General features: G+C 45.3%; 1 protein-coding gene across 3 annotated transcripts in view; it reads left to right on the forward strand.

The window, feature by feature from the left end:
- The window catches only part of CAMK1D (calcium/calmodulin dependent protein kinase ID), a 223,190-nt gene that overhangs the window by 192,523 nt on the left and 3,475 nt on the right, over positions 1-27,192 (forward strand). For 2 of the 3 annotated variants that reach the window (XM_054287531.1, XM_054287532.1), the window contains exons 7-10: positions 8,340-8,452; positions 10,824-10,902; positions 19,681-19,768; positions 20,884-21,022. In XM_054287531.1, coding sequence (XP_054143506.1) covers positions 8,340-8,452; positions 10,824-10,902; positions 19,681-19,768; positions 20,884-21,022 — 419 coding nt within the window. Of the gene's footprint in view, positions 1-8,339; positions 8,453-10,823; positions 10,903-19,680; positions 19,769-20,883; positions 21,023-24,517; positions 24,997-27,192 lie in introns of those variants that run through there. The other variant, XM_054287530.1, reaches the window with a different exon arrangement.

The following is a 27,192-nucleotide window of genomic DNA, read 5'->3' on the forward strand; positions in this document are numbered from 1 at the left end:
TGAAAACTTGTTGAGTACAAAACTTGCATGGGAATGGATTTCTCTTGGAGCAGCCATCAATAGCAGGATGCAAAAAGCTTTTGCTAAACAAAGCAAAAAATCAACAGTGCTTTGACTTTGGTTCAAAGCCCACTGGGACCTACTACAGCAGTGAGGAAGAGCACAGACAAGCCAAAATACCTTGAAGACTGCTTCACAAACCATTCCTTAGTGCTCTTTTAGATGAGGATGGTGTGTGCTGACTCAAATTTACCTTTTTTCACAAGCAAATCTGATAATGGTAGTCCTAAGGGTTGGGATTTTTGACATTGTCAGTCCTTGCCAGCCATGGCAAGACACAGTTGGATTTTTCTGATGCTCTTTTAGGACTGTGCTGAGTACCAGCTTCAGGGAGTGGGAGAAGGAGGATGCAGGTGGGAGATAGCACCACTCTGCCTCACATCCAGGCTCAGCTGCTGCCTGGGTTCAGTTTATTGCCAAGTATCCACCATGAAAATATGTGTCCATCTGCAGCCCAGGGGAGGGCTGGGAGCTGTTGCTTGTGGCTGCCTGGAGATAAACCTGGCTCTGCTTTCCTGCAGGTTGTCAGTCCCATGTCCTCATGGTTTATGCACTAAAGGTCTCTTGTGCTGGCAGACCTATGGTCTTATTTCACTTGTTGCTGGGGAATAGGGGTGAGACAGTGCTGGGCAATGTGTCCTCCACACCCACTTTATGAGCACTGCTTCAACAGGTGGAAGGTTTTAATCTCCTCCATAATCTTCCCCCTTCCTAAGCAAGGCTGCTCTTTCTGTAAGGTTCAGCTCTGTTTCCTGCTCTGTTTTCCAAATCAGCATGTGCGCAGCTTGTTGGGCAAATTTAAATTCCCTATTCACTACACCGGGAATTCCCAGCCCAGAAGGCTTAAATCATCTCAGTAAGAACGAACCTCTATGAATTCCTGTTTGCAGGACAAGGAAACCTTTTCAGGCTTTCTGTGCTTCAGGTAATAAGGTCTTGATTTGTATTTTGTACAGCCCAAATAAGTGGCAATAACACATGGCTGTAGAAGGGGCCTGAAAGGAGGCTGTTCATGTCTTTGCCAGATTGTTACATCTTGGGTGGGATTGGGTAGGAGACCAAAGCAGCTCTTTCAATGTGTAAGCCACATCCTCCAGTGCCTGTAGCAGTGAGCTGTTGTATTCTTGTTGTATTCCATATTTCTAGCGTCCCATACTGTACCAAGCTGTTCTTCTCTGCAGCACAGTCCTTCATATCTTCTCAGGGGCTCCTCCTGGGCTCTTGACCCACCCTTATTTATTCCAGTTACCTTCACGAGCTACAGCTGCTGCCCAACTAAGGACTTCACAGCTGTAGCTCATTTGGAGTAACTAGGACCCACACAGATCTTACATGGACTCTCTCCATAACAATACAGGCCCCCACATTTCCCCCCTTTTCTTTTAACAATTATATGATTACAATACACATACAGTCCCAGCTCTCAGGCTGCCACAGCTCTTGGCTGTCTTAGATACATACATAGAATATATATATATATCCCTATACAGTCCCAGCTCTCAGGCTGCCACAGCTCTCAGCTGTCTTTGAACACATACAAATCCCTAGATGTTCCAAGCTCTTTTCCTTAAAGGCCATATTCTTACAGCTTTCTGCTGTTACAGCTCCTTAATTCAAAGGCCATATGATATTCTAAAATCCCAGCTCTCAGGCTGCCACAGCTCTCGGCTGTCTTATCTTCTATAATATCGGGGGGTCCCATACCTTCTCTCGATGTTCCTCATGGCTGCATGTTCTTCATCACGTCGGGGTCCCCAATTGTTGTATTCTTGTTGTATTCTATATTTCTAGCGTCCCATACTGTACCAAGCTGTTCTTCTCTGCAGCACAGTCCTTCATATCTTCTCAGGGGCTCCTCCTGGGCTCTCTACCCACCCCTGTTTATTCCAGTTACCTTCACGAGCTACAGCTGCTGCCCAACTAAGAACTTTGCAGCTGTAGTTTGGAGTAACTAGGACCCACACAGATGTTACAGGGACTCTCTCCATAACAATACATATATTCAGGCCCCCACAGTGAGCAGTGCTCCTGGGCTCCCTTTGGTCAGCCCCCCACAGCCCATGGCATCAGGGGCTCTGTGCACTCCAGAGTCACTGGGCACCTCAACCCAGCCTGAGTGGATGCAAGCAGCCATTTCACCCGGGTGGGCTGTTCAGTTGCCTAAACTTGGACATTTAGTGCCATGCTGGGGGGTCCAGGGCAGCCACATGGGTTTGGAAAATAACACATTGCAGAGCCCTTCCATCTGCAGAGGCAGATGGATCCAAGCCCGAGACCATGGGCCATGTCAAACAGCACCAGATGCTCAAGCTGAGGTGACTGGATCACACCCTGCTCCCTGCTCAGAGCCCTGCTCCCACAGTGTGGATTCATCTGCTTTTGGTACATTTACATCACTCTCCAGCCTCCCTTGATCCCTCTCTGCTGAGTGCAATGTGATCTGAGAAACCCAGCCCACACCTCACATGTCCTAGCCTTGGTCTGGATCTCATCCTTGCTTCCAGGAATAGCCAGAAGCTGCAGATGTGGTGTCTTAAGAAAGTGAATGTCTGGAATACAGTAAAAGGAGAGGGAGGAGGAGGGTCCTTCCCTAAGCTGGAGGGAATTATCCCTGGTGGGGTGTCTGGTACAGCCAGGATGGGCACGGGTTGAACACGCAGCTTTGTGGCCTCAGCAGTGCCCCACCACCAGAGGCAGCAGTGCCAGCTCCCAGAGTGACATGGCACTGAGATGCCACAAGGACCTGGTGAAATGCTGGGAGTTATTAGCTGAGCAGGAGTTATTAGCCCCAATATGTAGCTGCACCCATTTGGATTTGCCATTTCCAGCTCCACAGTCAGCACAGCTGGAGCCACTTGCACATCCCCAAACCAGCTGCAGATGCATTTCTGCATATGGCAATCCAAGCACAACGTCCTGCTTCATCTCCTCACCTCTCCCACAGATCCTCACTGCCACTCTGGACAGACTGTTGTCATTCAAGAAGATGAAAACTCAAAGGAACCAGCACAGAATCAGGCATAAATTAAAGATGCTTTGAGCTAATATTACTACAAGTGGTTTGAGTGCCTCCAGACCCGAGCTCAGTCTCACTTGAGAGCCCTCAGTTCATGACACTGGAAGAACAAACTGTTTCTGAGGCACTGATGCTGTGGAGAAATATTTGTTTCCGTGATCTGCAAGGATGTCTTGGGACAGAATAATTCTGTTTCAGTGCCAGTCTCCAGTGCTTCTCCTTAATGACAGCCAGATTGCAGTGGAGTTTTTATCAAAACCTGTTTTGCATGAGAAGCCATTATTCACAAAAACTAATTTTAGAGCCTGAAATTTCCTGTTATTCCAGTTGCAGTATTTCTAAATTTGAAACAGCCTCACTGTTGAGCCGGGCCTTCCACTTACCACCAGGTAGTTTTGATCATGTGTCCAGCTTTAAAATATAAAGCAGAAGAAGAGCAAGAGACTTCACTGGATTCCCAGCAGCTGGATCTGGGGCCTTTCTGGGTCAGATAAGGGATTACAAAAGCTTGGGGAAAATACTGATCACATGCATACCGTATATAGAGAAGATAAGTTAATTTATGCAAAAAATAGAAAATCATGTTTTGAAGCTGGAAAAGAACCTGGGGGCACAGAATGCTCGACCTCAGCCCCTGGTTATTCATAGTCTTCTGCAATAGGTCAAACACTTTTTTTCTTGAATTTTCTTCTGTTTCCAGTCACTGTTTGGACATAGAGTTACTGGTTTTTTGTTGTTTATAAAAAATTACCTATCTGGAGATGAATCTTGGATCAAACTTTCACACTTTGCTGCTGAGCTGCTTTTGACTCTCAAGTAGATGTGCATGAATCATCAGTGCTGTTTGGAAGGATTAACCAGGGACAGTGCAAAGTATATTGTGCCAAAAGAAGTTTCCACTGTCACCTAGGAGTCATCCATTGGGAAAAAGTGGTCAGTCATCTTTCCTGCTTTGTTAAGGAAAAAATGAGGAATAACTTACTTGCTCAGCCCTGGAAGGAGAATCAAGGTGGCAGAGGACACAGCATTTTGGGTTGCTCAGGAAAACTCAGCTAACATTGGGAAAAGAGCCCCAAATGATCATTCCTCATTGCTTGCTTCTTAATTTCTGTGTGATCCCCTCTGCTGATGTGTCCTTGTCCACAGCTTTGTGGGGCACCAGCGTCAGCCAATATGAGGGACTGTTCCCAAAATATACAGAAGGAATACACGTGTTTAATCCCTATAAATAGCACTTGGATGACTCCCCACACCATTCATCTCAGGTCTTTGAGCAGCTACTGAATTCTTTGTCCTAATCTAACTGTAAAATTGTTTTTAAAACTAACCCTGGGGCCTCTTGTGTTACAGACTGGACAATGACCATGTGAATTCTTTAGTATCACCCCCAATATGAAATGGGATCTGCAGGGGTTTGCTTTCTCTGCCTGGTGAAGACAAAATGTTCCTGCTATTCCTCTTGTGCTCTCAGGATCACTTTTAGAATTTACTTCTGGAAATGTCTTTCTCTTGTACATCCACCTGTGTTCTTCTTATCTGCATCCCATTATTTTTAAGGCAAGACTGGGAATAGGAATTTAGGGGAAAATCTGTTGCTTATGTGATAAGGTTGCTAAAAAAATTCTGAAAACCTTTTATTTGGTGAAACTGCAAGAAAATGATGACAACTAATAGCTGTCTGAAACTCCCCCAGGACAGTGCTGGAGTTTTTCACATTGAAGACAGAGGGGTTATTTTTGCATTTCTGCATATCTGAAGAAAAGCAGCAGAACCTCTGATAGTGAGGTCATTTTATTCACACAGAAATGTCCCAGCAGATGGAAATGAAGTCAGTGGGATTTTGATTCTGTAAGAATTAACCAAAAAACTCATTATGGACTTTGGAAAGTGGCCCAGTTGCTGGAAGTCCAGCAAGATTTCCTCCAGCCATAAAATGCAAGATAGGCTGATTTGCTGGGGTTTTCCCATCCCTTCTGCAAAGCCAATAATGTTAATCCTTAAGTTACACTAAAACTTCCTAAGCTCTGTTTTTAAGGGAAAGGACAGCAAGGCTGTACATAAAATATTTGTATTTTAGCTCTCAACCCATCAGGGTGCCCCAGTGTTCCCCTCCCACATTCCACCTCTTGTGACCTACAGGGCTTGCTCCTTTCTCCCCTGCTTTCTGCTGTAGGTCCTCATTGATTTGCCTCCCAGAGGAACATCCTTGCATCCCGCTGTGCAGGAGGCTCATCCCATCCCTGGCCAAGCCAGGATCAGCCCCTGGGCTCACTCAGCTCTCAGGTGAGGGCTGATTTGGGGGGATCTCCCTGCCCATGACCTGTAGCAGCAATGAATGCTTCTCATCCTCTTCCTAGCAAGGGAAAAGCTGAGCCAAAAGAGGCTGTTTTCTGCCCTGTGCCCAGCTCCTGGCAGTTCTGGTGCCATCCTGCATGACCCTGTCTCTCCTTGTGCCTCCACATGGGCTGCAGTGACCTCCTGGACACAGAGACTGATTCCCCAGCCCTGCACATACTCCAGCCATGCAAGCTTTTAATCTCCCCCGTAATCTGAAAGGCTCTGGAAGGGCTGGGGTTCTTGTTTGGACTCATATCTCTGTGCTCCCCCCTTTGCAGGGTTGTTGCCCTCCAGCTCTGTGCTGCTTAGCACTTCACTCCCACCTTTTGCTGCCACAAGTGTGCATAAATCACAGCAGTCCCAACTTGTGCTCTTGTACCTCTGCCAAGGTAATTAGTACAGTGCACATTTGAAGAGAGTTATTTCTCTCTCCAGAACAGCCTGCCAGTGCCCCAGCATGCACAGCACTGTCTGCTTGCCTTCAAATGCTTTATCAGAGCACTTTGGGTTTGTCTAAGGAAAGTGCTGAGGAAGGCAAGAAATTAATGAAGGGCTGTCAGGCTCCTTAAATGCAGCCCCCTGAGTCTCACAGGGAGGAGGGGACAGAGCAATGGCTTCAAGTGGATCTTTTTTTCTTCTTTCTTTTTTTCTTTTTTCTTTATTTTTTTCTTATTTATTTTTTCTTTCTTCTTTTTCTCTTTTTTCTTTTATTTTCCTTTTTTCTTTTTTCTTTTTTCATTTTTTTTTTTCTTCTTTTTCTTTTTTTTTCTTTTTTTTTTCCTTTTTCTTTCTTTTTCTCTTTTTTTTTCCTTTTTTTCTTTTTTTTCTTTTTCTCCAACCTGGGAATCTCTACCCCGGTGCTCATCCTGCCAGTTACAGCGCTGCTGTTGTCAGCTCCATCATTTCCCCTCAGTAAAGCACCCAAAATCTTGAGGGTTGTGATGAAAGAGGAGGAAGGAGAAAATCAGTTTATGCGCATCCCACCCCAAGACTGTGGGATGTGAGCACTGATAATTATTACACTAAAACAAGTAATTTATAATTTCTTCACAGATACCAGTAGAGCTGGACACTGATTGTGGATCCAATCTCTTCATTAAGCCCCCAGATGTTTTTCCTCTATTGTCTGTGTACATAGTAGCTTTTTGGCATTTGCTAAATTTAGTATTTTAGGGACTCTTCTCATACACCACCTGCACCATGGGGTTTCCAACAGGAGCACCCAGCCCCAGGCACCAGCAGGTGCCCATTAAATGGGTACACAGTCCTGCTCTGGACATACACACTTCTCTGGCAGGAGGTGATCTTCCTCCTTAGATAAGGACACTCATCCAGTGGCACACAAATGAGGACTGGCTCATCTCTCTGAGATAAAGAAAGAGATTTCTGGTTCAGCTGAGCCACAGTGGGTTCATCATCATGCTGCAAATGTCAGTGGAGTTCTCCCGTGTCAGTGTGGCTGTGATGCAGATCAACATCTCAGTATTTAAATTATTTATCAAGCACACTGGCTCTTCAGAGCTAACAAAACATTGCTCCTTTCACCCTCAAGTGTTGAGTTGGTTCAAATAACCTCCAGGGCAGCCGGCTGCCTTTGGGTTATAAATAACTCAAGTATTCATTTCTTGCAGTTTCTGCTGCTGTTTCTGAGCTAGATCTACAGTCTGTTTGTAATTGCTCTCTCCAATTAAATGCTTTATGGAGGTTGATTGACTCTGAGTTTAAAATAAACTGTAGGAAAAATATCATTTCAATACCAGCAAAGCATGTGGAAGAATGATTTAGACCACAGATCAGTGATAAGAGGAAAAAAATGTATCATCTCTACACAGAGGCAGGAAGGGCCTTAACTGTTTAACTGTGAGCAGGATGGGTTTGCTAAAACCTTGGTCCAGCTTCAGACATAAATCTGGCACTTTGCAACACTGGTGTTAAAACTTGAGGAAGGGCTGTCTCTGCTGGCATGTCTGTGCAGAGTGGGACAGAATGCTGCCTGCAGCACCAGCTGGGTGTGAGGGATCTCTGGCACACGAGTTTTACCACTGCACTTGTTTAATGCAGTGCTAGATGTGCTTTTCCCACATCCAGCCCTGCCTCAGCGTCGTGGCTGTCCTGCTCTGCAGCACTGGGAGGGTGCACCCTGAATGGATTAGCTCAAACCAGGCAAATAATGTTCAATGTCCTGCTTGGTTTTCTTTTTTTTTTTTTTTCCTTGGTTTTTTTTGGCTACGTTTTCTGAGAAGTCTGACTATAACCACTGAGAACCAGGACAGGACTGTTGTCAGCCTCAGGCAAGGCAGGCAGTTGGATGTGGTCAGCAAAATCACCTGCAGGGGTGAGAAAGGGGGAGGCTGTCCCTGTGTCTGCAGCAGCAGCAGGGCCCTGTGCAGCCCTTGCAAGCTCTGCTGCAGAGCTGCATGGGCTCCTGGGCATCCTCCTCACTGTGCCAGGGGACACAGAGCCCAGCACATCCTGCAGGTGCATTGTGCCCTCTGCCTGAAAGCTCTGCAGGGCTCCTTGCTCTGCTCTGCACCAGGACTTCTGGATGTGCTGAGGGGTTAGAGGGGCTGATGCTCTGTGGATGAAGGGTTTAGCTCATGAAATCTCCTCTTAGGAAAGGATGGCAGGGATCATGTCTGTGTAATAAAACCATTCCTCTGGTTAAACACTCAAAAGCATGCAGAGAGAGGCCAGGATATCTGAGGGGTCAACAGCACCAGGCTTCCAGGCAGAATTCTGCCTTGTCCAGGGCAGTGCCAATCTCCAGAAATGGCTGTCCATATTCCTGAAGAAACTTCTCTCATGGTAGCACTTGTCTGCTTGAAAACTTACTGGGACAAGAGTTTCTCCTTCTTCTCCCTCCTTCTTCCCTTCTGGGCAGAGATGGCTCCAGTGGTCACCTCTCTCTTTTCCTGCTCTCCACCAGGCTCTGTGGATATCCCCCTTTCTATGATGAAAACGACTCCAAGCTCTTTGAGCAGATCCTTAAGGCAGAGTATGAGTTTGACTCTCCATACTGGGATGACATCTCCGAGTCTGGTAAGTAGCTACTGCTCTTTAAATTTAAATGCAACAGCCATGCATGCACCTGTGCCTACTGCATGCAACCCCCTGGGCATGAAATGCACCCTGCATCATGTGCAGAGATCCTTTTGACTGAACACCAGTGGGAGTATGCATTCCAGTGGAAATGTGCATTTCTTTTGGCTCAAATAGTCATGGGAGTTTGTTTCTGCAGCAAATTAGGTCTGTCAGTCACACAAGAAGCACTAAAACATAGCTAAAACAGCAGATAAAGATGGCAGAAGACTGTCCCAAGAAGAAAAAGCAGCTTAATTTCTTCATTGTGTCCTAATGAAAAGCAGATTGTTAATGTGCCATTAATAGTAAGGTGGCAAATGAGTTTGGCTCAGTTGCTGACACTTCACTGCAGCTCCAAAGCAAGTCCTCAGTCTGTGCAGCAAGAAAACCAAGAAATGAATGGCTTACAAATGAGGCAGGTGAGCAGATCCAGAAACTGAAAGGACTGTCCATGTGGGTGATGTTCCCCATCCAGTGCAAGGGGACATGTAACCCATAGTACCCACCTGCCCCTGCTCCAGTGAGCCTGGCAGAGGGGCAGATACCCCACATGTGTTACAGGCAGATGTTCCAAGGGCTTCTGGCTCCAGTGTGGGTCTGTGTCTAGGGGTTACAGCAGAGGACATTCAGCCTTGCACCTGCATGTGTCCCTGACACACTGTTTAGCCTCCAAGAGGTCACCCAGGCTCAGTATCCTTGCTCTGTCCAACCCAGGGAAACATCTGCTGCTTCATGCAGAAGAAGAAATGAATTCTAGGAATATTCCATCATGTAAAAATGTCCCTATAAATACAGTTTTCTGATTTATTAGTGCTACTGATTGAGGCAGGGGAGATAAAAATTGAGTGTTTTTATTATAAAGATGATTATATATTCTCTTATCTCCACACAGAGAGCAGCATTTTATGCTGCTTACATCTGCAGTCCAGATATCATTGTGATGGATTGCTCAAAAATAGATGTGATGAGAAGTTTTTTTTAAACTAATAAGGATTTTCAGAGAAAATATGAAGGTCTGCTGGCAGACCCTTCTGTCTCATGAGGGAAAGTCCATCACCTAAATCAGCACAAAGATTTTCCTGCCATATTTGGCTTTGCTGTGGCTCCTTCAGCTGCACTGTCCTGAAGCTGCTGGACACATGCCACGCTGCGATCTCCCTTCCTTCCATTGTGGCGTTGATTAAAAACACACTGCCTCCTGCTCCAGGGAGTCCATTTGCCTTGCTCAATTCCTCCTAAATAGGTGTCCTGGTTCAGAGCAAATTTGGGAGAGAACCCCCAAAGGGGCTCCTCCAGGAAAGCAGATTCAATCGGCCCCTCACCCAACCGGTCAGGGAGAAAATACCTCCTTGGAGAAAAGTGGGAAAAACCTGTTTATTAAACAATAAAACCTAAACTATATCAAACAATAAAACACCTTGCTGCTTCAAAAGAGATGACAAACTGAGAAAGTCCCTCCATGGGCTGCAGCTCAGCTCACTCAGTCTCTGATCAGTCCCTCAGTGCTGGAATTGTCGCAGGCCAGGCCCAGCCTGGTGGGCCTCAGGTGGGAGCTGCTGGTGCTCTGCTGGGTGTTCAGTCCAGAGCAGGTTTCAAGAGGTCCAAAGAAAGGGGAAAAAAGAAAAAAAAACACAGTGCAGAGAACTTCTTTGCCTCAGCTAGCTAAAACTAACTAAAAGCAAAGGAGAGCTCTGTCCTGCTGTCTGTCCATTCACAGACAACACAGTCAGGAGCAGGAATGTGGAGGAGTGAGTGCAGTGGAAAACAAACTGCTGCTTCTTCTCTCCCCCCCCTTCACTCTCTGGAACAAGGCTTAAAGGTGCAAAACTTATTATTCAGCATAAACAGAACAAGGTGATTGGGGATAAAAGCATCATATAGTCAACCCAGGACAGTAGGCAACATGTCCTCACAGCTGACCATGTGCTTGGGATGAGCAATGTGAAGCTCCTCTTACTGTGGCATCTGACCTCCTCCCTCTCCCCTGGCTGACCAGCACATCCAGTGCATGTGGCCACATTCACACCACTAAGATGATGCTGACCAGGGCCCCAGAGCTGTGCACTGCTGACTCTGAATTTTCCATCCCACTCCTACATGTACCTTCAGGAGTAGGTGCCTTCAGCTTTTATCTGGTACACTAAATAGCTTGGGTTTGATCCTAAGTCAGTTTGGTTCTATCTATACTAATAAATGACAAAGGACCCAGGGCTGTTTTCTTGTGCTGTGGCCAGAGGGCACTTGGTAGCCTGATCAGTGCTATTGAAAGTGGCACTAGAACTGGACATCAACTCTATTGTTTTCAATAGTTTTCTCTTTTTTTTTGCAGCTAAAGACTTCATTCGGAATTTGATGGAGAAGGACCCCAATAAAAGATACACCTGTGAGCAAGCAGCACGGCACCCTTGGTAAGCAGCGCCCAGTGCTCTGAGAAACCCTCAGGACACAGAGCACCTTTTTACATTCCTGCATGGAAGCGGTTTTTCTGTCACACATTGTACTGACCACTACTACCTAACTCTGAGCTTTTATTCTTACAACACTCTTTATCCTCCAGATTTTCTTGGAAACCTGTAACGGACTTTAATCTCATGCACCAACCTGTGTAAGGATTAGTAAAATGCTGAATTATGTATGTTGACTGTAGTGCAGCAGTGGGATGTGCCAAAATGATTAAAGTACTTAAAGTCAAATGATCCTTTTGCATATGAGTGACTTCATCAACATTTCCCAAGGTTTTTGTAGCTGGAACAAGGGTGACTCATGTGCTTCTGACCAGCCCTGAGTGACTGAGAGCAGCATCCCACACTACCAGCTGCACCCACACATGGGCTCTGAATCTCTTTTAGGGTAGGGAATATTATATAAGCAAGGTGAGGTATTATTTTTGTTGTTATAATAGCTGCAACAGAAAAAAAGTAATCGCATAACATTTTCACCCCAGGTGTGCATTACACTCTGGTTTTATACTGTTACAATTGCCCCAAATGCCACTTCCTTTTGCATTGTCTGTGCAACAAAAAGGAAATTTGAGACATGAAATCCCACTTTTGTGAGATGAATAAAAAATCCCAGACTGGTTCTAAATGATACTGACCTGAGCCTCAGGAAATTAAACAAGTCAGTATTAGGAATGCAGAATAAACAATGAGAATGCAGCTCCCAGCAGGGAGTGAGGTGACCATTTGTACAACTCAGAGGCAGATTTTCCAAAGCCTTACATCCAAAATACACAAAATGTAAGCATCCAGTTTCTGGCCCTGCTACATCTGTGTTAGTGGCTGGAGTGCAACAAAGAAACGTGGCACTTGTAACACACACAGCTTCTGGGCCCTCTGAAAGGAACAAAATGATAAAAAGTGTTTTCATTCCTTTTTTGTGTGTGGTTTTATTTTTTTTCTTTTGCATGTCATGGCCAAGGGCCAATGGAAACTCACAGGCTGCTACATAATTCGTACTATTTTCCACAGAATCCAATTTTCCATTTAAAAACAACCCCCCAAAAAGGTTTTTTCCCCATTTCTCTGGAAGGGGGTCTTCTTCTGCCAGGCTGCCTTTGCCATCCAGTGGTTCATTTTCAAGACTTCAGGTTCTGACACAGCGCAGCTCAGGGTCAGCCTTTGAAATGTCAGACATGCAAATGGCACTGCAGAAGGGAGGCTGAAAATATTCAACATATTGTCACTCCACATCCTGAATCCACCTCCCTTTGACTTGGGGAGAGTGTATGCCAGGGGATTAGAGGACAAAAAGGAAAAGCATGGAGGTTTCCAAAGCTATGGATGGCTTCAGACCTGCCTCTGTCCTCCCCGTGAGCAGCTTTCCATGCCTCATTCCCCCTTGCTCTGAGAGCTCCCTGTAACATGGACACTGCAGTTATGGACCTCTCTGCAGAGATGGGCGGTGATTTTTTATTTTTGGAGGCTTTGGATCCTGTAGTGATAAATGCCTTTTTGGATAATCCTGGCTGCTCACCCACATGTTGTTTTGGAGTTAGTGGTAGGATCTCCTTTTGCCAAAGCATTGCTCAAGGAGCATTTTCCACCCAGATTCCTTATATCAGGAAATAGTGAGGGTTTTGCTGGTTTTTTTTCTCATTCTAGCCATTACATCTGTGGCAGTGACATCTTTCCTTCTCCTGGAAGGGAGGGAAGGCTTTTTCAGTGCAGGAGGAAGAGAGTTCTGTGCTTTGTCTCGGTGGTCAGCTGTGTCCTTCTCTCAATGTGGGTGTATTTAAATTTCAAGCAGCTCCAGGCCTGAGTTCCTCTTCCTCATGGTTGCATTCATTGTTGCAGCAGCTGCAGACAGGGGTGCGCATGTGCAGCCAGCAGAGAGAGGTCACCACAGCTTTTGGATCATCCCACAGCCCCTTTTGAGATGAGCATGGATTTCACATCCCCCCAGCTACATCACCTTCCACAGTGATGCATAGAGAGCATCTGCTCTGTGTGTTGTCACAGGACAGGGGTACCTGAAGCTCTTGGCGTAGTGGGAAGAGATGATCAGAGCAGGCTGAAGTGGTCCCATAAATTATATGCTTTTGCAGAGTGTTTGCACTGCAAGCAGCCCTTGATGGCTGCTCATAAAAGGTGTTTTTTTCTTGTCTGCACAAGCAACATAACTGGAGAAGCATCTTTGAACCCTAGAGTTCTCATGAAGCAAAATCCTGATTCCAGGTCTCCACTGAGACTAATGGGAGTTGTGACAGATTTCCGTGAGATTTTGTCTCCTTGTTTCAGCAGCAGAACACAGGCCTCCCTGGGTCACTGTTGGTGTGCAAATGGCAGATAATTAATAGATTTATGGTGAGGTGGCTCCATGTAGTAACATCTTCCACCTTTCCCTTTCTCTTCCTCCTGTGAATTCTTCCTATGCAGTTTCAGATCATTGAGATCTTCGCAAATTAGGATGAAATCTATCAAATCATGAATAATTAACTCATATTTTATAATCTGATTGTGCTAAAAGTAGATAACTGTATGACATGGCTACCTGGCCATGAAATTTTGTTGTTTCAATATGCAGTATTTGTGAAGAACAAACTGATTCTAAAACACACCTTTTATTTTAATCACTGTGTTTTCATTAAAACCTTCCAAACAGGGCTTGCAGGAACTGGATCTTGCAAGATAATACATTTGTTCCTTTAAGGTTAATAATATCTTTGAATTTTGGGAAACTGCTCCAGAATACACAGCTATTTGCATGACTAAATGTTTGCACAGGATCAGACCCTAAAAAAAGTCAATACTTCTTCCCAATGGCCCACTTTTCTGCAGTGTATCTGCTCACCACATGCCTGCATTTATGTGATGTCTGGCTATTTATAATCAAATGGCCTTGGTAGGGGGGTGGTGTGTTAAAGTCAGAGCTGGCAGAAAAGGAGGCTAATAATTGCAGTGAAGTATGACAGCAGAAACAGTACAATATGTGAGACTTGTTGGTGTAATGAGTCCACCCCTGCATGTCCATTTATTCAGATTTCTCCAGTTTAATATACAGGTGACTTGTGCTTTCCACTGGAAAAGTTATTTATTTTATAATGTATCTTTCAGTGAGGTTTGCACTGTTTATGGGGTGTTGCAAAGGTGCAATGTTCTGCTTAGCTTTTCCCACTGTGACTTTTCAAAAAGGACATGGAAAATGAAGGTAACAAAAGAATGGGGTGATTTTGCTGCAGCTTGATACATTTTAATGTTTCCCTGGCTCATATTAAAGACAGCAATTAAGTTTATTAAATATATTGCCATGTCAGAGCCCACATCCTGTTTAGGGCAGTGGCTCAGTCTGCAGTGATTGGGGGAGCAGCAGAAACCTGAGGACCTGGTTTTTCCAGCTATAGACTTACAGAAACATAGAATATCCTGAGGTGGAAGGGACCCTCAAGGATTATCAAAATGTGCTCCCCATCAGGTCAAGCTAGGTCCTGCAGAGCCAAATTCAACCTCCAGGCTCGGATCAGAGGGAAAGAGAACAGAGCTCAGAGGGTGAGGACAAAGTCCAGCAGCTAGGAGCTAATACAGAACTTAGAAGGGCTGCCATGAATTTATTTACTCCATCATGCATTAACCAAGGGAACCTAAATGGCATTTAAAGCTGTGTGCTGAAGGCACTTACAGCATCACAGGCAATTTGGGGCATCTAAATTAAAGGATGATGGATTAATGGCCTCCATGTAGAGATTGTAAATACAGAGACTGTAGAAGGGAGAAGGAGCTTGTGGCACCAGTTGGACCCCAGTGTCTGCAGGCAGGAGTGTGGTCCTGGCTGTGCCAAGGGAGAAGGGATCCTTGGGATGTGCCAGCATCCAGCCACACCCACCCTGAGGAATCACAAAGCTCTGGCAAGGGCTGAGCCTCTGCAAACTGTGACCATGACTCCAAGTGTTTATCGTGTGCCAGAGAGCACAAGCCAGATAATAATTTCCACCCAGGGAAAGGACATGGTTTACAAAGAGCTCAGCTCTCAGACAATATTGTTTGAAGTGTGAAAAGGCCTTCCTGAAGGGAATTGCTGATGTTTACAACATTAAATCAAACTCTTATCGAGTTCATCCCCACACTCTATTTATTTTGGAACATCACTGATACAGTGTGTGTGTATATTTATATACGTGCATGGATGTGTGTGTGTGTGTACATATAGAAGAGTTATGATCCCTCAGCATTATCCATTACTGCTAACTCCATGTTTCCTGTCATCATACTCAGGAGTATTTCCAAGCACTTTTTGGCCAGCACAGCATTTGAGTTGGCTGCCTTCAGAAGGAGGGTTCAGAAAATAATGGTAGATGAAAGGCTCTGCCTGCCATTGTGGGCAGGGAGGATGAGAGAGACATTTGCTTGCAGCATGCTAAAGAAGAACTGTCCAAAAGGAAATTTGCTGGTTTTGTCTGTGTTGGAGGTTCCTCTCAAAGCTTAGAAGTGGTATGGCCAGATAAATTGGTGTGATAAGTTTGAAGTCAGCTAGAGAGCTAAAATAAATTAGATACTATGAAATAATATTTGATCATTAGATTAGATTCCTCTCATGTGCAGGATTAGATTTGTTCTGGTTATTCATGAGAAATACCCTCTTTAGTTTCAGTGGATGTGTTTGGGATGGGGAGCCATCATCCTTGGTCTCTTGGTATCCATTTCTGTGCATTGAGACAGTTCTATATTTACAACTGGATGTAAAACCAGCTTCAACATGAAGTTCCCCAAAGCATTGTCAGGATGCAGCTGCTCTCAGGCGCTGCAAAAATGGGAATCTGGAGAGAAAATCCAGGTTTCACTTAGATTAATCATTCCTTGCTTGGTTCTGGGTGATGTTCAGCAGGATAACAGATGATGCATTATTTTGATTTGTTTTATTTTATTTTGTGTATGTATGTGGTAGGTAGAAGCAATTTCTTTTACTGGGCCAAGTAGAACAGTTGGTAAAAAAAAAACTTCAGAGCTGACATAGTTAACTTCAAAGTTAACTGCAAAGCCAGAAACTATTGTTCAGGACTAGATAAGCATCAGTCTGATTAGCTGAAGTTGATTGCAGTTTCCCAGTGAAAATTGAGCTGACTTCTAGAGGCAAAGTATATATTGAGCTAGAGAGGAAGGGAGAAAAAAAGAAAAAAAAGATACTGAGGTATTTTTGTCCTAAAAGGAAAAATGAGATGGTTTATAGCCTGTGGACTTGGAGAGTTAGGGAAATGTGGATGGGAAATTAAAAATGCACTAAAACCAGTAGTTTTAGTTATCTTTTAATTTGATTCTTTCTCTTCTCAGCAAGGGAAATAAAGTTCATGATTAAATACTTTTGGTATAGATGTGAGGATGCTCATGATAGCCAGTAGATCTCTGTGCCCAAACATATCTAATTTTTCAAATCTACCAGCTGAGAGTACAAAACATGTGACTTCTCCCTGCTCACCTCCACCTCTCTATGTCCTGAAACCCCCACATCTGCAGCAAAGCGTCAACTGAGAACGGATGATAGCATTGCTCTTGTTTTCCTAGAAGTAAAACTATACTATAAACACTATAACACCACAAGTATTTAATAAAAGTTACAAAACCCTCCAAGTGCAAAACGCAGTCTGAAAGCACAGTGCTCATGTTCCAGCACCCCAGGATGAACAGGGTAGCTCTTCAAAGGCGCCTCGGAGAGCGATCCCACTGCCAGCCCTGGCAGCTGAGGCTGCATTCTGAGCCCCACCATGCAGCGTGCCAGCACGTGTTGGAACAGCTCCTGCTGCGCTCAGTTAGCCCCAGCAGTGCTGTGATTTTGCTCTGATTAGAAACTATCATCTGCAAGGTGCTAATGTTGCTGAAGAGACCTAAGGTGTAGGATGGTTGCAGCGCTGTAGCATCTGAGGGCTTCACAGGATGTCTCTCCAGCCCCTTGTGAAGTAAACAAATATTCTTCTGCCTGTCTGGGAAACACCCAAATACCAAGACTTTTTTTCCTGGATTACAATAATTGCATAGTGAACATAGAGTTAGGGGTGGTAGAAGGCAGTTTGTGAACTGTTGGAACCAGCAATTTCTTATTGAAACAACCAGCATTGCAGAAAACGATCCCTAAACGAAAAATAATAATAATGAAAAAACAACCTCTATTGGAGCTACATACCCAATCAAAAGCTTCATATTACAAAAATGTTATTTTCAAATCCTTGTGGAAACTTGCAAGAACAATCTTCTGGAAGAGTTTTCAAGGGCATCATGCCCCAAGAACTTGTTCTATCTATGTTTCCAAAATAAGATTTGACAGGTGGGCAACAGGACCTGTTCTTATACAGTTTGTTAACCAACTTGTTTGTAAAGCAAAACAGATCATTAGCTTTGGTGGAAAAATGTCATTTGCAAGTGTAAGTGAATTTTCTGTCTTGGTCTCTTTGATCAGTTACTGAAGGCATGGTTTGGCTTGTAGTTTCTTCTGAGATGTGTAGTGTGACAGCCAATGCTCCCAGCTGGTGTGTGCTGAGGGCACCTGCCTTCACTAAGGAGGTGTTCTTGGACAGAGCAGAGTGCTCATGACATTTTGGAGTGCATGATCATGAGTGCTAATCATGCAGTTTGCATTCCCACCAGGAAACCCTGCTAGGGCCTGTCTGGGAGTGTGGACTGCTTGGGATCCATCAGGGTCTGTGCTGAGCCTGGCAATATTCACTGTGCAGGACAGAGGATGGAACAGTGAACATGATGCTTAACCCCCAGATAGTGCCTCACAAAGATTTTGGTCACCTGGCCCCAGTGGGAAATCCAGGAAATCCAACTTGCCTTGCTGTCAGTGGGAAAGGTGATCAGAAGGAATAATCTTCAAAGAAAGATCTGAAGATTATCCAGTTTTCAGCCAAACACCTCCCTTTCTCTATCAACAGCACAAGCACCCAGCAGAGGAATTCAGGTGCCATTTGGGAGCTGTGCTTTGCCCAGTCCTTCTGTCTGCTTGAGGCAGAGGTTCCATAGCAGTGAGACAGGGCCCTTCCCAGCTGGGTGATCCCTGCTCCTCCTGCCCACAATCCTGCTGGCTTCAGCACTCCTGAATAACCCAACAGAGGTGAGCTCAGTTACAGCAGGGTGGGATTGCTGGGTCTCCACTCTTGGGACATGAGGGTTTAGTCCTTCCTCCCAAGGGTAAGTAATTCCTCATCTCTGTGGTGAACATCTGGGAGATTGTTGTCAGCTGGAAGGAGGGCAGCAGTTTGGAGAAGGCTCAGCGCTTCTCAGATGTGCCAAGGACATGAAGGCAGAAAAAGCAGCATGTCCTTAGAAGAACAGTTTGGAATGATCTGGGCAAAGTGAAAGGGTGTCTCCAACACAGGGACACATAAATGGAAGCAGCAGGCTGGGGTATGTAAGCAGAGTTTTTTATTTTAAAAGCACAAAGCAATGCTGCCATTCCGCTGCCTTAGTTGGAAAACAGAAAGTTTGGGTGCTGCCCTCCAAGGAAGATGTGGACTAGTTGGAGAAAGTCCAGAGGAGCTCACTAGATCAGAGGATTAGAAAACATGAGTTATGAAGAAACAGGGAAACTCTGTTTAGTCTAGAGAAGAGAAGACTGAGAGAAGTCATGATAACAGGCTTCAAATATGTGAAAGGATGCTTCAAAGACAAAGGGAATAAACTATTTTCCATGTCTTCTAGGAGGTAGTGAGGCACTGGAATAGGATGGCTGAGGAGTCTCCATCTTTCCAAGATCTTTAGGGACTGGTTTGTCAAATATTTGTCAAAATTATTTTGGCAGAGCTGGGGTGGGCAGAAGGACTTGATGACTGCTGAGTCCTCCAGAACCTTCTGATTATCCTGCTGGAGCTCCTCAGACTGGAAGACTCTGGTCCTGGTGGATTATTAAATTTCTTATAATTTTTTATTGCTAATTCACATTGTTTTTCTACACAGTGGCTAAGAAATTAATTTCTGAAAGTATCACATACAACATAGAAGGCAATCTTTGCCTCCTTGCATCACCTACATTAGATAGCACTAATTACCCCAGCACATGGCCCAACATCAGTTCACTGATATTCCAACAGATCTCATGCCTTGAGGAGTTAAATTAATCAAAATCTCCTTGAAATAACAGAGTTTAATGAAGATTTGAATGTATCTTAATCTCTTAAAGAAGCTATACAAGATCAATCAATTATTTTAGGTTAAGTATTGCTCAGCTTAAGCTCTTTGTGCAGCCTGTGCTGCTTCAATGAGTGTCCATGTCTCTGCTTTGCTGTAAATCTACATTAATCATGATGAATGACTACTTACATTGCAGGGTGGCAGGAAAATCTCCAGTGCAAACAGACATCAGACAGGTTGGAGTGGCTCTGGAAGCTTCTACATAGCTGAGGCTAAAAGTAGTCTCAGCCTGTTGATGTTAAATCTTTGGATGTAAAGGAAAAAAAAAAAGGTAGAATGTTTTCATCTGGGGCTGTAATGGTGATAGAAAGCAGCCATGCACCAACAAAATCAGCCCATACCTCTTTGTAGCTGCCAGACTTACAAACCTTATCTACACTGGCTTTTATTGCCCCAGATTTTCCACTGCAGCTGCCAGCAGAGCCAGCCATGGACAGTTTGAGCCCATCTGTGAATGAAATCATTGTCACTGCAGGTGCGGTCACACCTGGGAGCAGGTGTGGGGGAAAAGCAAGAGTATTCAAGGGGAGGAAAAGATCTCTTAAAATGTATCTGCTCTGTCCGTTTCAGGATTGCTGGAGACACAGCACTCAACAAAAACATCCACGAGTCGGTCAGCGCTCAGATCCGGAAGAACTTTGCAAAAAGCAAATGGAGAGTAAGTGCCCTGTCCTGAGAGGTGACACTGACACTGGCACTGACACTAACACTGACTCACAGCTCTGCCATACAGCCATCCCTGCAGCAGGGCAGTGCTTTTGTGGCCCAAAACTGTGGTCAAAATGGTTGGTCCAGGCTTAGGTTACATCACTCTCTTATACAGGGTGGTGTTTGCCAAGTACCAAATGTAAAAAGTGTGAGGAGAAATGGGGCCGGGGTTTTTGGTGGAGTGGGGTCAGCACCATGCAGGGACACAAAGAAATGTGTATTGGGGCAGGAATGGGTTTGTCAAATAGGACTTTCTTGTATCTCAGAATCTCTGCTTGTCAGAGTGACTCTGAGATATGTACAAGCCTCTTTTTCCCTGCCCGGCAGTCAAAGAAGGAGTCAGGATTATTCTGTTCTTGTTCTCAAGGTTGTTTATTATTTCTTATCTGTAACATTCTTTCTCTGGCCTGCTGAGGTCTGTCTGGCAGGTTGGGTTGAGGCACACTGCCCGCCTCAGAGGTAGTGTTGTCTTTTTATACTAAAAAGTACGTGTACATTATTTACCATAACTTCCCAATACCTATCACCTATGTTAGACAGTGAGCTTCTACTCTAAACCAATCTAAAAATGCCAATACCACCCAGAAGATGGAGGCCAAGAAGAAGAAGGAGAAAGACTGGACACACCCAGATTCCTCCATCTTGTGACCCTGAGCCCCATTCTAAAAACCCCAAAAATCTATTTATTTTTCACCTTGTGATAAACTGTTATTTTACTTAAACTCTCTTGACTTGTAATTCTTCATATAAGGTTGGTAATTGTTTTTTCCAAGGGCTAAGTCAAAGGCACAGGGGTCTTGGGCTTTGTGCCAAGGTCTCTGAGCCCCCTGGCAGGGGCTCGAGTCCTCCAGGGCAGCCAGAGGAATTTCCTGGGTTCTGACACTTGTAGGCTGCTGCATCCACAAATGAGAATGCACTTCCTAGTTTAAAATCCATGAAAAAAATTGAAAGATCACAGGCTTATTCCCATTCTGACACTCTGAGCAGCCCGGAGAGGATCACGAGCAACCCTTCTGCCTCCATTTTTTTTTCATTATCCATTTGTTTCTTGCCACGTTTCTGCAGCAAGCGTTCAACGCCACGGCGGTGGTGCGGCACATGCGGCGGCTGCACCTGGGCAGCAGCCTGGACAGCGCCAGCGCCAGCGTCTCCAGCACCCTCAGCCTGGCCACGCCGCTCCCCGACGCGGCCACGCGCAAAGATTGTGAGTAGCCAACATCCTGGGAAAACCCAGAAAATCCACGGGATCCCCGTTTTCTCCCCGACCCCCCAGGCTGCAGTCCTCGCTGCCCGTAGGTTTGGCTTTGTGCAAGCAGGTGGTTAAAATAAGGATTTGAAACACGCCATCAGTTTTTGGCTGGCCAGAAATATTGTGTTGCAATTTCTAGGGGAAAAAAAAAAAAAAAAAAAAAAAAGATGTTTTAGCTCAGTGATTTCTGGGAGAAAATCACAGTTTCTTGTGGAGAAAAAGGGCTTTTGCTTGGGAAAAAGACCCAGACCCCCACAGCAACTACAAAGTTTTGTATTTGATTGAAATTTGAAAAAGTTTACTCAAACTGTTTAAGTTTTGGTTTACAGTATTATGATAGGACATTTTTCTGTAAAAATTGCCTTACTTTCCATTTCCATGGAGAAGACTGATCCTGCCAGTCAGACCCAGCTTCTCTCTTAAGAAGCTGGGTCCAAGTTAAGCTCCTACACAAAGAGGTTCATTTGTTTGAGCAGGATTCAGACTCTGCACCACTGTGGGACTTGGCCCTCTGCCATGTTTGCTTCATGCTGTAATTGATATTTGCAAGCTGCCCACTGGACTCAGGTGTTTGGGATACATATTTTTTCTGAATGCCAGGGAAGGGGACGTGGCAGCAAAGGGATTATTTGGAAGACAGAAATGCAACCTTTGCAATGAAGCCTGTTTATTCTCTGGCTTCTGACGATTTCTTCTTTTCTCTCCTGTCCATCTGTAGATATTTTACATCATGAAATGGAGGGATGTGGACTTTACAGCTGGGGGGGTTACTTTAAAGTGCAACACTAAAAAGGAATGCTTTGCTGTGGACTGAAGTAGTCGTTTCTAGACTGTACCTTGCACTATCCTATTGCTCAGGATGGGTTTTGGATAATGCTGCTCTCTGCTTCTGCCACCCCTGCTTGCCACCCCCTGCTCCTTGTTGAGGACATTCCACCAGCCACAGTCCTGGTGGTTCTGTGTGGAAGCTGTTTCCTCTTGCTCCCATGGGTGCTGTTTCCCCCACAACTGGAGTGAGTTCTGCCTTCTGGATACCCTGTGAGATATTTTTTCAGCCTGTGCTGTGGCTGAGCCAGGGGAGAGCCCCTTCTCTCTGGATAGTGGGCCTGGTGGGGATTCATACCTTGTGATGCCCAGCACCAAATCCTACAGCTGCTGCCAAAAAAACATCACTGTGCCCCTGGCACATACCCGGCACCTGCAAAGGATTGATGCTGACCATCCTCAAAACACTCCCAACCATGCACTGGCCATGCAGCCATGTAGAAAACCCCCTGTGTGGGAGAAACATCCCTTGGTTTTGGTTCCTGTTGCAGTTTGGCAAGGCTGGACCCCAGTCAAGTCTAGAGCATCTGATGAATGCTTTGCTGCTAAACTGGTGGGTGCTTAATGCAGTTAAACTGGTGGGTGATTAATCTCCATCCATCCATTTGATTAATCTCAAATGGTGTTAATTAATGGCAATCAGTAGTCTGAAAAGTGTTAAAACATGTGTGAACAGAAAGGATGGGAAGAGAAAGAAATCTGTTTCATGACTACAGAACCCTGTGCAGAATCAACCATATTTTGCAGTGATGAAGTCAACCAGGACTTCACCAATGAAGGATTAAACCAGATGTGTAAAGATAGGATGAGTTTTTACATGCCAGAATACAAGGCAGAAAAATATTGGAAGATTTCCAAGCATCCCAGCTAAAGTCCAGCTTGGCAGACAATGCAGAAGAGTTTTCTTCTTCTAAGAAATAATTTAAAGAGTTAGGAGATGCTGGAGCCCCAGAGAACCAATGAGGAGAGCCAGCAGCTAATACAAGGAATTAAGAGGGAGCTGACATATCAAATACATTCCATCCAGTACCTCCTGATAGGAAAAAGGAAATCTCTGGGGTCTCTGTCCTACCTCTTTATTTCTCAGCAGTTTTCTCTGGGTACAGACTCCTTGCACAAGAAAGATCCCATGCAGCAAGTTCCATGATCCAGCTGTGCCACCACTACACAACAGAATGCTGCCTGGTGCTATTAACAGACACTTTTTCAACTCTCCAAACACTTTCAAATGCAACAATGCCACATCACTGAAGACAATTAAGTACAGCCTTTGCCTGACAGCAGATTTTGTCAGGCTGCATCCAAACCCTCTGTAGTAGGGCAGAGCAGAGATCAGGAATTAGGCTGGATTATTCTACTTATCAGGAAACAGGAAAGGATTCCTAAGGGAATCAGCCAGGATTTCTCAAGTGTATTGGCCTGATTCTCAGTCCATGGCTGGTTTATTCAATTTAGTCATGACTGGACTGCTTAGATTATTTATAGGTCCTAGAGCTCTGTATTTTTAATGTACTAGATAAATTGCAATGTGATGCCAAGTGATGAAATGTCAATGGGAAATGGAATGTGGCCAAGTATAGGTACAGCATAATCCTCCTTGAGATTGAAATGCCACATTGAAGCATGGAAAAGTAGTTAAAAGTCCCAACAAGTATCAAAAAGATCTTGAAGAGTCAAAAGGCCATGTCAAACTTCAGTCTGAGAATATATTAATATAGGCTTCATCCATCCTTTATTCAGCACTCTGGAAAAATGAACTGTATTTCTAATCACTCTGAGCCTCCATCTTATCAGAGCAAGGTGACCATGCCAGGTCCCCACCTAACAGCTTTTGTTGCACCAGAATCCTGGTACTCAAGAGATGCTCAGCTGGAAGCCCTGCAGATATCGCAGCAAAGCCTGGAGCAATGTGAGCTGTCACTAGAGTGATGTCCAAGTCACACAAATTTACATTTCCTCTAGATTTACTGGAACTCAGCAATGAATTTGACCCACTGGGCTTCTTTATCAGCAGCTTCCCAGGATGCCTAGGGAACTGTGTTTAGCCCAGGTGCACAGTCTGTTCCTTTAGCTAGATGGCCATGGTGAGACATTTAACATGCCCAAGAAGAAATTATTCTCAGCAAGTACAATGCTGGAGGGATTTTTGAACCCCACAATTCTTTGTCTTCAGCCCTGGAACTGTGACATCGATGTGGCTGAACCAGAACTGGGCTTTGAGTCCCTGTTGAGATGGTGGCAGTAGGCGAATGACCACGGGCAGAAGATGCCCTGTGGAGGTACCCAACCAACCCACCACGGCAGGAAGAGCAGCAGCCCCTTCTCCAGCTGCAATCCTCTCCAGCAGCCCCTGCTCCGGCTGCAATCCTCTCCAGCAGCCCCTGCTCCAGCTGCAATCCTCTCCAGCAGCCCCTTCTGCAGCTGCAATCCTCTCCAGCAGCCCCTGCTCCAGCTGCAATCCTCTCCAGCAGCCCCTTCTCCAGCTGCAATCCTCTCCAGCAGTCCCTGCTCCAGCTCCAATCCTCTCCGCTCCGTAGTGCGCTATGAAACCAACTCAGCTTCTTCACCCAAGCTTCCACCTCCAAAAAATAACATTTCTAACTGTCTTTCTGGCTTTCCTTTTAGGTATGTCTCCATCCACTCTCTGTAGTTTTGTTTCATCTGCTTCTTCAGGCGTTTCTGCGGTGGGAGGGGAGCGGAGACCCAGAGCCACCACAGTGACCACGGTGCACACCGGCAGCAAGTGAGCGCCAGGGGCTGGCAGTGGCCTTGGCACCACCTGCCCTGCTCGGCCAAGGACTAGAAGAAAGAAGATTTTTTTATGGCCATATTTTATACTGCAATTCTGAAATGTTTCATTTATCACAAACTGCAACGACTCCAGGAGGAACGGAATCTAACAGTCTCTGGTGCTGTACATATATATATACATATATATAAATATATATATGTATGTGAGTCTAGCAATGTTCTAACTAATGAACACTCATTCTTTCCCCCAGTGATTTACTCTTTTCTCAGTGTAGGTAACAGTATATGTTGTATTTTTTTTCCATTAACTAAAACATCTCAACTGGATTATTTAAATAGAAATACTTTCCTGAGCATATTTTTTTCTTTTAAAAATTACTTCAAGCAATGTCCCTCTTCCAGTTTGCTGGGGGATAGGCTATTTCTGTAGGTAGGAATTGGCATTAACTTTGCAACATGGGAGGATTTCAATGGCATGCCATTTCTTGCTCCTCAAATAGGACTGCAAGTCTGTCTGGCTTTAGCAGAGCTGTTACTGCTCAGATTAAGAAACTGCTGCTTTCCCTCCATCCTCCTCCTTGAAAGCCATGGGGAGAATTAACTTGCCACCAGCTGGGAGTCAGCTCATCCTTGGCCTCATTCGTGCATGCTGGGGATCAGAGGAGAGGCAGGAGCTGTGCAAGGGAAACAACAGAGCATGGTCTCGTCCTGCAGCTCCCATCTCCTTCCAGTCACTGTGTGCTGTGGGCAGAGGGAGAGAAAAGGAAGATACAGGGGTGGGAATCATCATCCCCTGCTACTGATTTGCTCAAGCAAGAAGTTTAATTCACCAGCCTCCCCACAGTGTGGCCTCTGGCATGGGGTGCATCCAGCCCAGGGCTTCATGAGAGAGATTCCCAGCACCCACAGCTCCTTGGGGCTTTGCCTGGCATTGCTGATGCTCAGCACCTCCCAGAGCAGCCAAAAGTGGGGAGAGGAGGGGTGCTTGAAGCCCTCTGTAAAGCACTGGCAGGTTCTTGGGTGCAAAGTGCAGGATGTGGTGTAGGATCTGATCATGATCAGGATGAGGATTGACACAGAGGGCTGGGCTGGGGAAGCAGGACCTCACTAAAAGACACAGGCACAGCTGGCAGCAGTGGGGGCACTGGCTCTCCCTCCTCCCCAGAAGCTCATTCACCAAAGCAAGCCAAATTTACCCATTTTTTAATTACTGAATGCATGCACTTCCCAGGCTCTTTATGCTGGTGCATCTTTCAGGAACAGCCTCCACAACTGCTGTGCTGCTCTGCATTAAAGCAGCTTGAAACAGAGAGGGGAACAAATTTGCCCAGTTTGCTAAAGGGCTCCCTCCAGGTTACCTCAATGAAATTCCCATCTGATTTTGCTTTGAGGAGGTGAGGGGAGGCAGTGGCAGAGGCAAATGCCCTTCACTGGGCACTCTGAGCCCCTCACATCCCAGACAGGTCCATCCCTGCCAAGGCACAATTCCCTGCAGCATGCTCTGTTGCCACACTTGCCTCACTTACCCTGCACAAGAAATTATGAAAGCCAGTCACAGACAGAGCTGAATGCACCAGGCAATAGTGCTTGTGCTGGCAAAAGCCAGAAGATGGGTATTTTTCAATAAGACTTCTATATTCTGATCCAGCTTTGGCTGACATCACACGGCAGAGCTCGGATTTCATCCATCATACTAAAAGAAAACCTTGGGAAAAAAAAAAGCTGGAAAATAGGTGACAGTGACTCTGCTTGAAATAGCCACTCCTTCAGTGGCACTTGGAGCTGTTGCACCAAGTTTCTCTAGTTTCCTCTGTGGTAAGTGGCTCCCTGTTTTCAGAGGGCTGTGGCACACCTGAGTGAGCCCTGGTGCACCCTGTGCACCCCAGTGTGCTGAACCTGCCATGGGGGCTCACACAGGGAAGGCTGCAACTTCAATTTCTCATTTTAGGAGAGAGAGCAGATACTGAACTGTTGGGGGCTTACAGCAAAACACAAAATTTCCACAGTGAAGACTTCTGACCAAGATTTGGGCTGACTGAAGGTCAGGGGATCTCCTTGCTGCAAGTCACACTCCTGTCCCCATACGCTGGCCATTGCCACCATACACTTTTTATTGGCATTTACATCTGAGCTCTTTATGTCTTGCTGCAAAAGCATGAAAACACAAGTAGAATACAATTTAAACTCAGTCTAAGGCCACTTTATTTTACCAGCCTGAGTAAGGAAGTTTTAGTTTTGAGAGACTCCAACCCCAAGAAATTCAAGGTATTTTGAGCCCCCATGACTTCATAAGCACGGCTGGCCCCATTCTGCTCCAGTTGCAGGCTGCAAATAGACAGCCTCCCAGTCTGGCATCAGTGGAGTTCCCCACACTGACACACTGCAACCAAAAGCAGGATTTAGTTAGGGAATAGTTTTGTCTCTGTAGAGCAGTTTAAAAGGTTAGGGCTCAAATGTTCCCTCTGCGTCTCCTCTTCTGAAACCTGAGGTCTGGTTTGAACTTGACCTCAGGACTTGTTGTGGCCACTGATCAAAATACAGCGCCCAAA

Source organism: Melozone crissalis, unplaced genomic scaffold (assembly GCF_028551555.1).
Source record: "Melozone crissalis strain CALT ecotype California unplaced genomic scaffold, PUWL_Pcris_2 ptg000059l_1, whole genome shotgun sequence".
In the NCBI taxonomy this organism is placed as follows: Eukaryota; Metazoa; Chordata; class Aves; order Passeriformes; family Passerellidae; genus Melozone; species Melozone crissalis.